Source organism: Botrytis cinerea, chromosome 2, assembly GCF_000143535.2.
Source record: "Botrytis cinerea B05.10 chromosome 2, complete sequence".
In the NCBI taxonomy this organism is placed as follows: Eukaryota; Fungi; Ascomycota; class Leotiomycetes; order Helotiales; family Sclerotiniaceae; genus Botrytis; species Botrytis cinerea.
This window is the reverse complement of record NC_037311.1, coordinates 837821-854680: the sequence shown is the minus strand read 5'-3', so window position 1 is coordinate 854680 and position 16860 is coordinate 837821. Positions and strand designations below refer to the sequence as shown.

Sequence of the window (16860 nt, the reverse complement as noted above, 5' to 3'; positions counted from 1 at the left end):
GACCATCTATCTGGTGATATCAAGGCTTATCAAGATTCCACAGAGTCTGGAGAGATTGTGGGTGTGGGTGTGGGACAACGAACAAATGATAATAATCAATACAAATACAAATACAAACACAAATACAAATACAAATCATTATTCCGCGCCCCCGCAGTTCATCCACATTGCACAATCATTGATGTTGACGTTGACGTTGATGTTGATGTCGATGTTGATACCAGTGCGATGGACCAACAACCATCGATCTATCTATCAAATTCTATCTGCTCAGTAAGGACTGGCTAGCTTGATATCTTCCTTCCTCTTTAGAGATAATCATCGTCATAGACATCGCCATCCAGCTTTCCTCTCCTTTCCTTTCATTCGTAATCGACTAGGGTCGCTTCCACGATGAAACCCATATTCTCCTTTTTATACCGTTTGCATGTTTACTCCAAACACAAAACATCATGCATGCATTAATTGAATAATGGGAAACAGTAATCATTTCTCTCCCAGCTTTTATTCATGAAAAGCCGAGCGACAGCCAAGCTTCCCAAGAACTCTAAGTCGTGTCGTTTAACTGTCTGATCCAATAATGTCGCTAATTGCCACGCCTCTCCTTTCTCTTGGAGGTCTTGGGCATTTCATTAATTGTCAATAGTGCTTCTTCATTTCTCTCCCCAGGACCCAATTCTAGAACACAGCCGTGTCCTCCAAACCTTCTTTTGATGTGATTTCTGCTCAGCCCCCCTCTTCGCCGTCGAAAATTGTACGTCAGTCAGCCATACGTGAAAGAGTAACCTCAAGTAGTGCTCATGGCACGTCAGTTTCCGGCTCATCCAGATGTTCTACATCTCTTATTCGGGTTCCTCGGGAGAACTTTTTTTCTCAGCTCTGGTCGGCTATCAAATCACATGAAAGCTTGGTGATCACTTGGTAAATCAAAGCTCACGGCTTGGCTTACTTGGTCCCCTCTCAATTTGTTCTCAGCCTCGTCGATGCCAATAGGCTTGGTGTTTGGGCTTTTTTCTCACTTACGTTTCTTCATTTCCTTGGTTAACTTCTTGCCCGTCGCCTCCCAAACCTTCTAGAGCTCGGCTTTCTTGTCTTGATTGACACATTACGTGCCGCATGCAGCAGCACGAGCCTTTCAATAAAAGTCGGTCTGGGGTAGCGCAAACTCTATCTCCGCGAATCCAGGGGAGTGAAGTCACGTGTCGTCGACATCTTGCCATATCTTGAAGTTTCGAGATTGTTCGGTGTCGAGGTTGTTCCAGTGTGGAAGTTGTCTTGCTGTCAACTACTAGCTACACTCACACGTTTTCTTGTTTCTTTTTTCTATTTTTAATGTGCATACCACTGCTCAGATCTTTTCCAATAATGCCTCATGCGCATAAGGCTAATGTCTCTAGTGAGAGGCACACATAACCTGAGACTCCAAGAAAGATCAAATGTCGGTATGTTGATATTCGTCGGGTTTGTTTCAAAAAACCGTTGTTCAAACACCATCATAACTCTCGAGTTTATTTTTCGGAAGAATGTTCTTGCATGGTGAATAAGAATGCGGACAGATGGGTCGTCGTTGCGCATTCGCTTCCAATCGTCAAAACATTCGAAAATATTCCGATAACCATCCATATCAAACTCCATCAAAACCACCATAGAATGACCCCAAACTTCAAACCTCAAGCAACATGCCAACAAAACTTCAGGCGTACGTGTTTGGGGAACATGATCATGTTTCGTGGCGTTGTCATTCGTAATACTTGCCCGTTTTTGACATTACCCACTTCTGAGCTCACCAACGACAGCGGAACCAAAAAAAAAAGGATGTCAGAAGGTTTGAACATCTCAAGGTAGAAATTGAATTGAGACCATGAGAATGTGTTCTTGCTTCTTTCTTATTCTGTCATTGGATACATCTACCCATCACCTATCTATCCACCGCCTTCCAACTCTCCTCTCCGTCAACCATCCACCAATCACCTAATTCTAAGCTATCTATTATTTTGTTTTTATTGCCTTAATTTCGCTATATTCACACAGGCATGTCTCACATTGAGCATACCGACGGGTATTATATTCGAGTGCCACGGCTCGGGGGGAACTTCTAAGGGAAGAAGTCGGGTTGCACTTCTTAACCACTCTGCCAAATTGTTTTCGTTTTTATTGATGCGTATAGGTATGGTATCTCCGCCCTTGCGGATTGCCGCGCGAGCCCGCTTTATGCCGAGATGGATAGTGATAGCAAGATTCACTCAAAGCTGCCCCATTTCATATTCTTTTCAAGACAGCAAAGGCTTTCTTTCATATTTTGGTTGTTACTGTAATTTGGTTGTTGCCGAGTACGTGTATTGAAGATCATTACCTATTAAAAGATATCAGATGGCCTTCGGTCCAAACATGAAATGCTAACCTTTGATCATGTTGATATTGAGATATGTTATACTTCGTAGTTAATTGGTACTTGCTTGCTATATGCACATAAAAGCCCTCCAAGTCGATCAAATTAAAAAAAAATTATTAAAAAAAAATTAATAAATTTCTTTTAGAAAGAACATGTTAAGAACCTGTGACACGTACTCCGTGATTTCTCTTGCCTCAAATCTTCAGTTCTTGTCTTGCTTCGGGATTATCATCTCACCGCAAAAGCGGGAGATGACATCACCAGCAGATATCACCACCTATATTGTAGTTCCGCCTGCTGTTCTGGATATTTCACCCACCCTTTACACCTTTAACATGGCATCCTTTATCAAACTGAGAGTAAAGCGATAGCTAGATGCAGTAGACTTATTTGACAATACCGTCATTCGAAGTCCATTCGTCCATGTAGTTATTAAGCTTGGAAACTAGAATTAGTTTCCAACTCTCTGAGCTCAAATTTGAAGGTCGATGTTTGTATGAGATGGAGATGGAGATGGAGAAGAAGAAGGAGATGGACGATGATGTATCTACAAAGTAGATCCCAAATGTCAAAGTTTTACTCTGTCTAATAAGAGTGAGTTAGCTGTGTATAGGATAGGAAAAAGCAGGCCTTGAAATTGCACATAAGGGCGGGCGGGCGGGCGGCTGAAAGAGCTCGTCTCTTTTACATTCGCTTAGGATTGTAATGTAGGATATATATATATGTAGTTGTTAAATTGAAGTTGTTCATTATGTTTATACAGCTGTTTAAGTATGCGAGCTAGGCTTGTGCTATCGTGATAGAAGGTGCTAGGTATTCAGCTCTCTCCCTCTATATATATTTGGAAAGGGTTTCCTAGATAGAGTGAGTGCGTGCATGATTAAGAGGATTTGGTTTCTCTCGCTTGCGTTTTTTTCTTTTCTTTCCTATCTCTCCCTGTTGAATCTGTGCTCTTGCTTCTTCTTTTTACCCGTTTAACTTTCTTGCTCTTTGGCTTCCTTCCTTATCTTCTTCTCTCTCTCTCTCTCTCTCTATTTTCTATGCGGATTTGTTCCTTGTAACGCGTAAGCATTATTTTGTTCTTCTGGATTTGCAGAACAGACATAGTCTATAATGCATACTATATATGTAGTATGTGATAATGTGACGAACTACGCGATTCCAACACGAGGCTGTTTGTAACAACTGTGTATTTCGGATCTGTGGTGGAATTATTCACTGTTGACTCTGTGTGGTGAATTTGCTTGAACAGAGTGAAGGGGACGGGGTGTGGATGTAGTGAATGGTTTTGATTTCGTGGCGACTGTGTTATTATTATCGCACTGAAGGGATATGAAAGAGATGAGCTCTTTGAAATAGAATCTACTGTTACAGGTGCTGCGGCATCTGTATCCTTCTCGTACAAATATTTGTACTTTGATTTCAGGATTAGGGGGTGAGCAATGGAAACTACCTCGTTTAGATGGTAGGGGTGAGGAGATGGCGTGGTGCTAGTATCTTGCGCTAGTAGAGTGTAATATAGATTATATCCAGGGTAATCAAGGATCATAGACGGGATTTTCTAACGTCTAAGCGGCATCGCCAATTTATATATTCATTCTTCGTGACCAATTATCGAATTCAACGACGATCCTATCGTTCGCATTTCTAAATCAAGCCTTCCCATTCAAAGCACTGTGTTCATGAAAAATATCCGACTCGATCTCCTCGCTATATTTCAAACCTCCCTGTCTTCGAACCTCATCCATAACCCGCATAATAACCTCACTCTCCCTCCAATCCAATCCCTCACTCTCCTGCAACCCATCCCTCAAACATCTACCCACCTCGTCCGCCTCCCACGCCATCCCATGTCCCCAATTCCCCCTCTCCGGATCTTGCGGAATCTCACAATCCACCGTCTTGAAATCCCCAGCCCCATTCGCATTCTTCAAAACCTTGTATCGCAAAGGTCTATACGCAGGTCCAAAGACTTGGATTTCTCCCTTGGTGCCTTGGATTCTAATCGTGGGAGCTTCATCTTTACTCGCCTCCCCATGTGCATCGGGTTGAGTCGCCACTCTCATCCCCGTAGTTGCAATACCCACACTCTTATTCTTGGGAAATTGTAACAGAATACTGGTTTGCTCATCCACACCCGTCTTATCGTATTTCTGCACGGCCGCGAGAACAGAGGGCGCTTCGCGCTCGGTAGAGGGACACGATTGACAGTGGTAGAGAATCTGAAAGACCCATGTGATAGCATAGATACCGAGATCGAGGAGCGCACCGCCCGCCAGATCAGGATTCACCATGCGGTTTTCGAGGGGAAAGCTAAGAGTGCCATCTTCTTTTGCCTCGGCGATCGAGAGATCTGCAAACACCCGATGGACCTCTCCGATTTCTTTATTCTGCACCAGCTCCCGGATTTGAATACTTAGCGGGAAGTAGCGGGTCCACACCGCTTCCATGAAAAAGAGTTTGCGCTCTTTGGCTGTCTCGAAAAGCTTGCGCGCTTGCGAGGCATTTACTGTGAGAGCTTTTTCGCACAACACGTGTTTGTTTGCGTGCAGTGCTAACATTGCGTTTTGGAAATGGTGGGAGTGGGGAGTGGCGATGTAGATGACGTCGATGTTGGGATCGGCGACGAGTTCATGATAGGAACCGTAAGCTTTGATGCCGGGAGGCGCGTTGATTTCTTTAAGAAATGTTTCGGCGCGGGATGCAGAAGAGGAGGAGGCGGCTGCGACGATGGTGTGCTTGATATCGTGGACGTCGCGGGTAGTGGGGTTGCAGAGGATATCTTTGCAGAAGGCTGGAAGGGGTTAGTTTGAGGTTGCTTGGGGATTGGGGGGGATAAGGGAAGGTACTGGTTGCAATGCCGCCGGTGGCTAAGATGCCCCATTTTACTTCATATGGTTTGGATGCCATGATGTTGTTTGCGTTAATTGTGTTCACGTGAGATCGATGAAGCGGACAGGTGTATGAGCATGAACAAGTAGAGAATTGTCGAGAGATCAAGAATTCAAATGAAATCTGGTATGAAGGAACTTAAGAAGGAGCTTAAGAAGTAAACAATGGGTAATGACGTACAAGATGCAATTCTGGCGCAATGCAGGTGTTTATAAATATTTCCTACCCCGCCATCTTATCTTATATGTCAACGTTACACCACTTCCGCCACCTATATCAAACCCCGCAGTGTGCAATATCGTCGGAGCTACTATATCAAGAAGTCCGACGGGACAATACAAACACATCCGGATTTCAAACAATTGATTCGCATGCCCAATTTAACCATTCAACACAACATAGGCATCAAGTGATATCAATGCTTACCAATCGCCGCATCTCTCCACTCTTGATTCTCCAAGCTGGTCTCCCAAAATTTAGAGCTAGAGGTCTCTTCCTCAATACACCTCGTCTGTCTACGGAGAGCGTGAGTACGGAAAGGCAAAATTGGTTGATAGTAGGCGGGGAAACGTGAAGAGGTCAACGAGAAAGACATTCGCTAGTGCGGATTGCAACGGGAATGACAGGGTGAATTTGGATGAAGAAAAAAAAAAATGATCGTATGAGTGAAAAAGATACCAATGCTTCACGAGAATGGAAAAAAAGACCACAACCCGCCCTTTAGAGGACATCTTTATAAGCAATCCTCGAAATCCAACTAGTCATTTGGATCTTTCACAAGATAGGAGAGGGAAAAAGGGAGGAAAGAAGATAGGATCAGGAATCTGAATAATAAAATGGTAATAGATGACTTAGTCTAACAAGGCGCTAGTCCAACGAGGATTCTAGAAGTGAGTAAGTGGCAGGAGAGGGAGAGAGGGTTTGATAATGACCGGGAGAAAGAAAACGTGGAAGATGTGGAGTAGAGGGAACACGATGGAGGAGTGGGAAATGAGCAGAAAGAGGGTGATAGAGAGAAAGAGGTAAAGGAGATAATTAAAGAGGGCATTGAAGAAGGGGGGGTGGCGGTCTTGAAAGGGGGGGTTAGTTAAGTTAGACGGAAACATACGAATGAGCAAGAGAGATTGGAAGTATGACAGGAGAGAACCAACACAATACCTTTTCCTTGAATCTTCTCTTTCTGAATCCGGCTGGGAAGGGTTTTCGATTTGAACTACATAAAATCATATGCAAATTTCACATGTAAATGCCCTTCCGCCTTTATAAAAACCCAATTGCAATAAACGATCCGAACTCCTATGAGGACACTAGAAAGAATGTGAAAAGGAGCGGAAAAGAACAGAAAGGGATGAGGAGAAAGTAATTACAAAAACAACGGATTCAAAAGTAGAGAAAAGATTCGCATCAGTCAACCCATCTCAATATCCAACAGTGCCATCAACATGGCCGAGACGACCCTACCCAACACATGGAACTCACAGACCACTCTCAGAATAAGATTCAATCGATGTATACATAACACAGTACGATGAACTACTCTCAGAATACTCGGCTTGAAAGAGAAAGAGAGAGAGAGATATATATATATTCACCGAACATGTGAGATATATTCATTTCGGCGGAAGAACATGTAGCTTGTGTGCGCACATGAATAGATGGATACCTAGCCACGAATGCAATTGCAATCCAAGATAGTAGGAAATTGAAAACGGGAGGTTACAAATGCACGCTCTCTATATGTGTGTATGAAATCTAACAAAAGAACAGAACGTAGTGTTATAACGAGCTAAAGAGGTAGATAGATGGGCATCAAAAGATCGGACAGAAAATGGCATGAGTAATACATGAGAGAGAAGTATTCCGAAAAGACAGAGAGAGACAGAGAGAGAGAGAGAGAGTGTGTGTGTGTGTATACTCTACGAAGTCCGAACGATGATGAAGGTAGGTTAGAGAGGAATGAGAAAGCAACATGGTTAATGAGAGGGGTATCTTTTACTTTAGCAAGATAGGGGTTAGGAGATAGATACATGTTTTTTTTATAAGTCTGCGAGAAGATGGTTGGTTGTGCTGAGGATATTGCCTGAGGGATTCTCTATACCTATACCTATATCTTAAGAGTCATGAATGTTTTATGTTGAGCTATGTTATGTGGTTATGTAGTATTGAACATTTATCTGCTGTATTCGTGTTGTATAATAAGTTTTCTGGTGCTGGGAGAGGGGGCAGTGTACGTCTTCTCTGTGGGTGAATTTTGGAATAAAGGGGGAGAATAAAAAAGCTCCAAAGAAGAAAAAGAGGTTTGGATAAAGCAGGTTTAAAGCAAAGTACAATGTACACCCCAATCAGTACGAAGATATATGTTATTCCCAAATGAGAGGATGTAAGCTCCAATTTCAATGCGAAAATACGTCAGCTCGCATTCAAAGGTATCTAAAGAGGTGATATCGTGAAAAACACAATCCCAATACAGATGAGTAACACACTTTCTCACATTTCCTCCATGTCCTCAAAATCATCCATTACTGGAAAATCTCCCACCGTAACTCTCTCAGGTCTGACAAAGACACCAAATTTTCCGTCACCTTCTTTACCCCAATATCTCTTTCCAGCTATACTGCCATCATTCTTTCCGACAGGTTCATCTAGTTTAACTCCGATCCATTTTCCTGCCCCACCAGGGATTTCCGCAACGTCACCTACATACATCACTTCACCTCTTCTGGAATCATCTTCTCCGACTCTACATCTCTTTCCTACAGAGATACCTTTTGCCTTGATCTCATTATCGTAGACAGCGAGCTTGGCATCAAGGAGCGTTGGAGCATCAGGATTGAATCGTCCGAGCTTTTCATTCTTTTTCCACGCAAGAACACTGTCGGTGCGTTTCTCATAGGATTCTACGGGAAGGGTGTATTTTTCCACTGCAGAGACATCGGTATAATTCTCACGGAGACCAGGGGCGCGAGTATCAGTCACCTGGGAAGAATTGTGTTAGCACTTTTGATAAATAAGCAAGCCTAATTGGCGGAAGTATCGCTACATAAATTTGTTGGGAGAACCCGGTGGGAACGACGTAAATTGATACGTGTCCTCCAAAGATGATTGCCAGACTTAACAATGGAGAACAGTAGGCTTGTGCTTGCAAGTATCAGGTGCTTGTTAAGTTTTGGAATACAGCACACCGTGACTCAGAGTGAGACTAACGATAATGCAATAATATATCCACTTGATGGAGCTCAGACTGTGGCAAATAGTTCATGGACAACGAACAAAACTTGTCGTGTCCGTGATAAAATACTCCACTCTAAGTAACATGGAACACTTGGCCTAGCTGTAGGGCAGGAAACTAATCCACAGAAAGCAACACCAGCGAGTTGAACAGACTATAATTTAAGATTTATCATCTCAATAGCCCAAGTATCATGGAATGAACGATTGGGGCAACCTGGTAAACATCGGCATGAACTATCATATGATGCTGAAATGAAAACCTTGACTAGTATAGATACGATACCGAAGATCAAGTCTCATGTCAAGTCGAAAATAACATCCGTGAGATCGAGGTGGACAGACAGCCTTGCAGAACAACAAGGTCTTAGAGTACCACGACATGTTTCGCTTTACGAAGCTAAAGAAATTTCCGAACTCACGTGAATAACGGCGTGTGGTGCCAGAGGAAAGCTTGTCAGTTGTGTAGTCTCTTCATCCAGAGCTTGGATCTCGACGGATTGCTGATTGTTGATCCACAAAGTGAGTTTTTGATCTGAGGAAGGGATACCGGTCACGGGTACAAGTTTTGATTTTAGTTGACCAATAGACCAAGACGGAGTAATACGACGCTCTGATCCAGAGTTCTCTGATTTAACAATCATGGGGATATCCCCTGCTGTCTGCATACCACTCATGGTTGTTGAAGTTGGAGGGAATGTAAGGCGTAACGGATGAGGCTGTGATGGTTGAAATTTTCCGATATAGGGCGACCAGGTAGGAAGTTCCGGTTACACAATTAATCAATCTGCGAGAAACCTCAAGGTTGATGTGAAGTGCGAATGGGATGATGCTCCAATAGGGTTGGTTTGCGTATCGATAAAGGATTAGAAGGTATGTATTATGTGTGTATGTGTATGTACTTGAAATGTGCCACCAGCCAGATGGTACGGACGTTTCGGCTTTTTCTTTGCCTTTTCTTAGCCTTACGATTCTTGAAATAGAAATCTAACCTATCCCAGTTGACGGGTCTCTGCAGTTTGCCAGGCGTGAGATGTCCAGGTTGTTGCTACCAGGTTCTGTTTGAACCTTTGAAGGCGGGAGGAGCAACTGCCGTTCTCTTTTCGTATGCTAGAGTGCAATGAATGATAAATTGTCCGATGAGCGACGATTTGATGGGGGGTGCTCGAGGGGTGCAAATTTCAAGGCCGAGCCCGATGGGGAATCCGAAAGCTGGATTATGGAGACAGATGAGGTGTCACTGTAGCTTTCTTGGTAGAAGCAGGATGATTATGGGGCAAAAAGGATCAGTTGAAGCGTTCATCCATGATACATCAAGTTGTTGTCGTCGACCCATAGAAAAACTGGTCTGGCTGCCACACGTGACGCAGCCCCCCCCCCAAGTTGTACAGAATAGGAAATAATATCTGGCTAGGGGTGTTATTTCACAATCCATCAGCCACAGCTCTTTTCTTGAATGACCCATAGTTGACGTTACAACACCTACATACTGGGTGGCAACGCAAATTGCAAGTACATGCAACACGAACAAGAAGCAAGGAAGGAGCGTTGAACGTGTATTTCCGAAAGATATTACATTGACTGTCGAGGTCGGCCTATACTGTCTATATGTGTATGGAGCAGAGAGTGGCGGAGAGCCAACGAGCAACCAATGGAACCCTACAATGGCATGTGTGCATCAACTGCAACTGCAACTGCAACTGCAACCACACAAGACAGGCACGAGCTCGGAATGCATCTGTTGATTCTGTTCTGCTCCTCTATAGTAAGTGAGTGCTACTGGTCTGGTGAAACCTGGTGTTTTCCGCGCAAAGAGACAAATCAAATACCATGTTGGTCTCTCTATCTATCTATCTCTTTCCATCACACGCATATCGCAATCGGTCAATCAAAATTAATGTGGTGGATGGATGTGATAGAAAAATCTCTTCTTCTTCTCCGTTCTCCAATTTTTTCCATCTACAATCATCATCCCTTGAGCAAGAGAGAAGTATGACTTAAAATTAGCATACTCTTTATCACCACATCTCTATTCTTGAAGCTTCATCTATCACCCACTGCAGCAATTGATACGCCTTCCATTCTTCCTTCCACTCCTGGGTGAGCATTTTCTTCCAATCCCCCACCCATTAGATTGAAAAAGTCAATGCTTTACACTTCATAGAAGTTTCAAAGGGACGTTAACCTTCAGTCGATCACTGGTTTAACCTATTGCAGTATAGCAGGATGAAGTATCTGAGTCTCTGACCCATTTATGGGTCGTGGATTATGGCTTGTGGATTGTCTTGTCGCAAGGCTCAAACATGATGAGATGTGTGAAAAATAACAAAAAAAAAGAGGATCAGGAGGAGATCTCTAACAGTTCTTGTCCCAATTGGCTAACTTTCGTTTGCAGTCTGGTTGCTGGTTTGTTGACTTGTTGCCTTGTATCAATGTCTTCTACACCATTGGACACGCCTCCAGAAAAGATACCGGAACTCAGCATGAATAATTCTAAGCCCTACATTGGATTTGGATGAGAGGTCATCCTCGAACTCCTCTCGGCGCGATAATTCCTGTCAAAATGACTATAGTTAGTGCTATTGTTCTTCTCTAGGATTGCATAGCATACTACACCGCTCAAACAGACATGGGTTTGGACTTTTCTGAGACGAGTTCTTTTCCAGAGCCCTGCCCTTTACAGGATACGCCACTCACCGAAGTGCCACGCGACTTGCATCTTTGCATCTTTGAATACCTATCAAACCAAGTTAAGCTACGCAGTAGGTACATGCTTTTGACTTTGGTTTGGTGGTTCGCAAGATCTACCCCCACAATGATCGGACTACATTTGATTCGGGACGAGGGAGCGATAAACACGATAGCTGCATTACTAATCTTCCCATCTTGGAAATTCTACACCGACGGCTAGAGAACTCACGATGAGATCATGCTTTCATGGCATAACATCGGCACCAAACCGAAATACGCTTAAATCCACCTATACTTGTGCATGAGGCAATTAACATAGCGGCTATGTACTAATTTGACAACCGCCTTACTCAGGCTTTGTTGGGTGCAGCATGCTCCTCTTCTACAACAATGACCATTGTAAATGGAAACAAACGGGCACAGCTACATGTCGACGGATATCTGCAGAATATGTATCCTACCTGAGACACCGCAATCAACAATGACAGCACAGCCATACTATTGTTGTCAAGTGTTGCTAGCATGCTAATGCACGCAATTGGGCGAGGGTGCTTGAGGCGCTATTTTCCAAGGCCGTGCGACAGCGATTTTCTGGTACTCTCGTCTGATCTGACAACTTTCTATTTTTTTGAGGCTAAGGCGATAGCCAAAAGCATGAACTGGGCATTCACCGCCCCCAATCCTCTCGGATGAGATTATCAGGGCTGAAGGCGAACTGCAGAAAGCTTTGAGTGCTCGCCGTACATGCCATTTGAGAGTTAGTCATTTATACTTTGGGCTGTGTTCATGGATACCATGTTTCCGAAAGTTCTGAAAAAAGCTCTACTGACTCAAACCGTCTACACGATTATGGCGCCGTCTCACATGACAACATGAATTTACACCGCCAGATGTTGGTATCCGAGGGTGTGCTAGAAGGAAAGGACTGGTATGTAATTGCGCTCATTGTAATGGCTACCGACAGATACAAACGCAGAATAGAACAACGCAATACATTTCTGTCGATTAGGCCTCAAGGGTTTGGACTTTGGATGAGGCACAACCGACCTAAACGGTCGCGTAAGCTTTCTTTTCAGCCACCAATGACCCAAATGAAGGGAATTTAACTCTGTGTGGCTTGATATATTTATTCGGTCTTTTCGGCTTGCTTGCCCCACGGAAGATCGTGGTTCATCGAGGACTTAGAGGCGCTGCAAGCCATGAAGATCATACATTATAATCCTTGAAGCAAAGCTCACATTACCCTTGCAGAAGCAGACCGCCAATTCCTTCATCTCAGACGTCAATCTTGGATCTACAGTGTTTGGCCGATTGAGGCGACGACAAGCAATCCATATCAAATCATGCGTCTTTTCATTATTGTGGCATTCCAAACCTTCATCCTAAATATAAATTTGGTGAAATGCAGATAATTACAATCAAAGTCAAGTTTGATCACGATTACGCACAGACATGTGTCTAAAACAGCTTCGAGGGGTTGAAGGAGTATAAATCAGTTTCAAGCGCCAGCTCCCAGGTTTCAACTGTTCTTCCATAACTTTAACAATGGAAGCACTAGAATGCAACATTTCTAAAAGCATTACTATGCTCACGTTCATGTTCATGCATGAATTCGTGGCCGGCCTTCCTCCACACTAGCATAACCCTGGTTTGGACCCCCCCCACTAAGGACTCTATTTGCATCTCGCATGCTCCCGACCGACTGTCCAACATTCAACCTAGTTATTTCCTGTGGGGATCAGTTCGAACAATGCCCTTGTTTTTAACAAGCTCATTAACAAACTTGACGTATTCTTCCGTTGGCGTTGGCTTCTGCTCTTTTCCATTTTCCATCCAATCTACCGCGATTGGCTGCATCAATGATATATCTTTACCAATCAGGTTTATGGCCATCAAAATATAGGCGAGCCACGCATTTCCCTCTACTATGAAGGCCTGAAATAGGATCGTGGTCCTCCCGTTAGAAATAGTCCAAATCGTCTCAAGATAGTTTTTCTCGAACAATCCAAGCTATCACTTCCTAAAGAATAATCTAGTCTGTTTCACGCCACTACATACTCACATCTATCAAAGACTTCTATTCCCTTTAGCATTTTATCTTTCGACCAACATACTACTCTTTTTTAATTCTACAGTGCCGATTCTCAATTAAAGCCCCAAATCACCAGTCTTTGTGTCAAATTTGATGATCTACAACTCGAAAATCGATACAGAAACAAACCGTGCACCACTTCTTCGCAGATCATCCGTCGACCTTGACGGTATCAGGGACTTCACCATCACCGTGGATATCTCCCTCCTCCTCAAGGACCCGGACTCTAATGAGTCCCAGACCACATCACCACCCGACAGAAACCAAACAAGATCTACATCCGTTCAATCATCAATCACACAACCCGAAATACCAAACTACGCTGCTGTCGTTTCTGCAGCCGGTGGGAAAAGAAGTATGGGTGCCCATCCATCAGAATCTCCTGCTAAGAAGCAAAGCAAATGGTCGGCGGACGAAGATGCTTTAATCATTGATCTAAGAGGCAGTGGAATGAAGTGGGAGGATATCTCTAAGAGACTACCGGGTCGAAGTGCTATTAGTTGTCGGTTACATTATCAAAACTATCTGGAACGTAGGAGTGAGTGGGACGAAGAACGAAAGAACAAACTTGCTAGACTCTATGAAAGGTATTACTTTTTCGAATATTAGGCCGATAATAGGGTTATTAACATGGCTATCTAGATTCAAACAAGAAATGTGGTCAAAGGTGGCCGAAGAAATGGCAGTTCCATGGCGAGCAGCAGAAGCCATGCATTGGCAACTCGGCGAAAACGACATGGCAAGACGTGCTGGTGTCGTTCCTTTCTCTCTCTCGAGCGTAACTCTCGATGCCCCATCTTCTGGTTCGAGAGCCTCGCCTGCAAGGGGTCATTCATATAGTCAATCCACATCTAGCACGATGAATTCAGCATCTGGAGCATCTCGATACAGTAGACCTGGCACCGCACAAGGAAACCCAAATCCAAGAGGTGTTGGAGCCACCCGTACAATCGCCGCCAGGAGAGAGAGCACACCTAGATCAGTACCACCTACGAGCCCAACAGATGGCCTAGCCTTAGCGGCCATTGGAGGTGGTAGTGGCATGATGATGGGACAGGGTAGAGGAGGATATCTGCCTAGTTTGTCGGAAATGACCACAGGTATGAGCCCGTATAGTACGCCTGCTTATGCGATGTCAATGCCTGCGCATTCAAGTGGTTACTCGAGTGGATATCCAAGTCCTGGTCCTGGGCCGCTCTTACCGGCTATCGGCATGTTGGGGCAGAGGAACGATGGGAAGAGAAGGGGGAGCCCGGAGGGTGGGACGCGGGATAGTATTAGGAGGAGACAATGAGGGTTGTCGCTATGTTTGATGAAAACTTGTTATGTGCAATGATATGATGGATAGATGGATGGATGGAAACGTGTGTAAATGCGATTGGCGTTGAGGAAAAAGTTAATTTTTGTTTCTACACCTGTTTTCTTTTCTTCTGGGGTAAAGTAGGGTATGGATGGGATGGATGGGTAGAGTGAGCATATGGGGATGGACCTTGCATATTGGGATGGCGCGATGATTTGAAAAAATATCCCTTGGCTTTGGATCAGGGCTTTATGAATTGGAATTTACATTGAATGGGATGGAATGGGGTTGAGATGGGGTAGCGTAGCACGCATTGCTTGCAGGCACGCATGGTGTTCGAAACTATACCTTCTAGATTGTATTATGATTTTTTGTATCTTAACCCTTTTATATTCTTCTAATTGCTTCTTTGATTTGTCTATCTACCTATGCATGTGTTGATATATCTTTCACGGGAACATGTACAGACTCTGATTTCTGGACATAGTCTTCAGGTCCAGCGGGTAATGGTGCAGTATTCAAGTTCTCATGGTGCATTAATACCAACAGGCTGAACTTTATTTCTCGGCTGGCGTCTTGGAAGAAGTGGATATTGACCTCCCGGTCCATTTTGTACGACACTGGCGCTTCCTCGACTCGGGTCCTGCCACCTTCTCTGTGACCAAAGCGACGCCGATCATGGTTTTTGCATGTATGTATGTGTGCAGTCTGACGCATCAGCGCATATTCAATCAACGTCTCGGTTCAGGAAGATCCCGAGTTGCTGCTGATCTCCCGTGTTTATCCCGTGAGAGCAAGATCATACTATGGGTTCTGATGCTCGGGGTGTGGGTGAATCTCGCTGAGAGCAAATGGCCCACCAATTATCCTTTTCATACCCACTTTCTAGTACCGTGCCTCCTACAGTTTTGATATCCTCCTCCAGTTCGCCGGCCCGATACAGATGGTAGTAGCGTTGAAAGGTTTTTTCTGAAGCTGGTTGCGTAATACTTCCATCTGCGGCGACTTTTTTGCCGGTACGCATTACCCATGGGACCATTACATCTTGAGGGTTTGTTTCGTCCCACCCCCGTCGAGAAGAGGACTGTTCGAGGGCCCAGACGTAGATGAGTGCTTTTCCTGAAGGAGAAAGAGTGGCGAGGATGGATTGGACAGCTTCACGACGACGAGCTGGCGTCGATAAATGATGGATGACCGCTATACTTATCGCGAAGTCAAAACTACCTTCTGGATGAGGTAATGCTAAAGTATCGGCTACGATTGCCGAATGGGGTTGGTGAGAACTAGCTATTTTTGCTAGGTTTGTAGAGCGATCGGAGCCGATGATGAAGACGTCAGGGTTTACGAGGAGATATTTGCCGTTGCCGCATCCGACGTCGAGACCTATTGACCCGGGCGCGAGACCTTGGAGGAAGGATTTCACGATGGGCCAGGCTTTGTAGCGGGTGGAAGAGAAGTGGGAGGCGATTTGCTCGTAGACTTCATGAACGTTGGTTTCTTCGTAGGTTTCGGGGGCGGCGGGAGGTGTGGTTATGGGTGTGGATTCGGGTGCGGAGGCGGGTTTGGGAACTTTAGGGTGGGTTTCTTCTGGTGGTGAGGTAGTCATGATTTCGGAAGTGAGAAGGTTGGTCTCGTGACCAGAGTTGGATTGATAGGCCTTTGTATTTATAGATTCGGTAGATGAGCGATAGTTTATTCCTCCCTCTCAATTAGCCTGCGTATCATAGATTCCTTTGCAAAGTCTCAATTTCTTAATTGTGCATAAGGTCTTGTCAATAAGATGTGTAATGCAGATCTCCCCCTGTAGGTGAGAAAGGGGTGCTGAACCTCGTGATCAGATTCTGGTGTGTAGGTCGTGTAATGTGCCGGGTAAATTCTGGGATATCAGGGGCAGAGTTTTTAATCGTGCTTCTCTCTTATATCTCTTATATCAGCGTCGGTGATGAGTAATGAAAGAGAATCCAGAATCCAGAGGTCAGTTTAAGGTTTAAATGTCTCTGGCCAAGGGCTGCTGTTTGAAACAAGGGCTTCGATGGAGACAATGGTTGAATACGACTGTGTGATATACTTTTTGCACTTTGCAGCGGGGAAGTAAACATCCAATGTGAGATGTCGGATGAGTAAGATGGTGGGATGCCCGGTTAGTGTGGTGGAGGACTCAACTCAGATTAGATAAGCTCGATAAGATAAGCTGGTGAGCTAATCGCAAAGTTGCAATAGTTAATCCGGGCTTCCGGAGTTATCGGAGCAGTCGGCCGCTCAGTC

At 44.4% G+C, this 16860-nt stretch overlaps 4 protein-coding genes across 4 annotated transcripts; 1 reads left to right on the top strand and 3 right to left on the bottom strand.

Moving 5' to 3' along the window:
* Positions 1 to 3802: 3802 nt before the first annotated feature.
* On the bottom strand, positions 3803 to 5536 carry BCIN_02g02320 (hypothetical protein). The gene is made up of 2 exons (XM_001558819.2): positions 5242 to 5536; positions 3803 to 5186 (listed from the first exon to the last, which is right to left on the bottom strand). Exons 1-2 carry the CDS (start codon positions 5300 to 5302, stop codon positions 4045 to 4047), a joined length of 1203 nt encoding a protein of 400 aa, XP_001558869.1. The 5' UTR covers positions 5303 to 5536; the 3' UTR covers positions 3803 to 4044.
* A 2094-nt stretch (positions 5537 to 7630) lies between these two features.
* Positions 7631 to 10088, bottom strand: Bcalf1. The gene is made up of 2 exons (XM_001558820.2): positions 8935 to 10088; positions 7631 to 8260 (listed from the first exon to the last, which is right to left on the bottom strand). Exons 1-2 carry the CDS (start codon positions 9187 to 9189, stop codon positions 7772 to 7774), a joined length of 744 nt encoding a protein of 247 aa, XP_001558870.1. The 5' UTR covers positions 9190 to 10088; the 3' UTR covers positions 7631 to 7771.
* Positions 10089 to 13001: 2913 nt separating this feature from the next.
* Positions 13002 to 14971, top strand: BCIN_02g02300 (hypothetical protein). Its single transcript, XM_001558822.2, has 2 exons — positions 13002 to 13882; positions 13938 to 14971. Exons 1-2 carry the CDS (start codon positions 13389 to 13391, stop codon positions 14587 to 14589), a joined length of 1146 nt encoding a protein of 381 aa, XP_001558872.1. The 5' UTR covers positions 13002 to 13388; the 3' UTR covers positions 14590 to 14971.
* A 3-nt stretch (positions 14972 to 14974) lies between these two features.
* Bctrm9 lies at positions 14975 to 16734 on the bottom strand. The gene has a single exon (XM_001558823.2). It carries the CDS (start codon positions 16199 to 16201, stop codon positions 15395 to 15397), a length of 807 nt encoding a protein of 268 aa, XP_001558873.1. The 5' UTR covers positions 16202 to 16734; the 3' UTR covers positions 14975 to 15394.
* Positions 16735 to 16860: the final 126 nt, after the last annotated feature.

Excerpts from the sequence above, each read along its gene's own strand:
- BCIN_02g02320 (XM_001558819.2), bottom strand. The coding sequence starts at position 5,302 with ATGGCATCCAAACCATATGAAGTAAAATGGGGCATCTTAGCCACCGGC. Across the intron at positions 5,187-5,241 it reads CACCGGCGGCATTGCAACCA|CCTTCTGCAAAGATATCCTC; the intron begins GTACCTTCCCTT and ends AACCCCTTCCAG.
- Bcalf1 (XM_001558820.2), bottom strand. The coding sequence starts at position 9,189 with ATGAGTGGTATGCAGACAGCAGGGGATATCCCCATGATTGTTAAATCA. Across the intron at positions 8,261-8,934 it reads CACCACACGCCGTTATTCAC|GTGACTGATACTCGCGCCCC; the intron begins GTGAGTTCGGAA and ends AATTCTTCCCAG.
- BCIN_02g02300 (XM_001558822.2), top strand. The coding sequence starts at position 13,389 with ATGATCTACAACTCGAAAATCGATACAGAAACAAACCGTGCACCACTT. Across the intron at positions 13,883-13,937 it reads CTTGCTAGACTCTATGAAAG|ATTCAAACAAGAAATGTGGT; the intron begins GTATTACTTTTT and ends ATGGCTATCTAG.
- Bctrm9 (XM_001558823.2), bottom strand. The coding sequence starts at position 16,201 with ATGACTACCTCACCACCAGAAGAAACCCACCCTAAAGTTCCCAAACCC.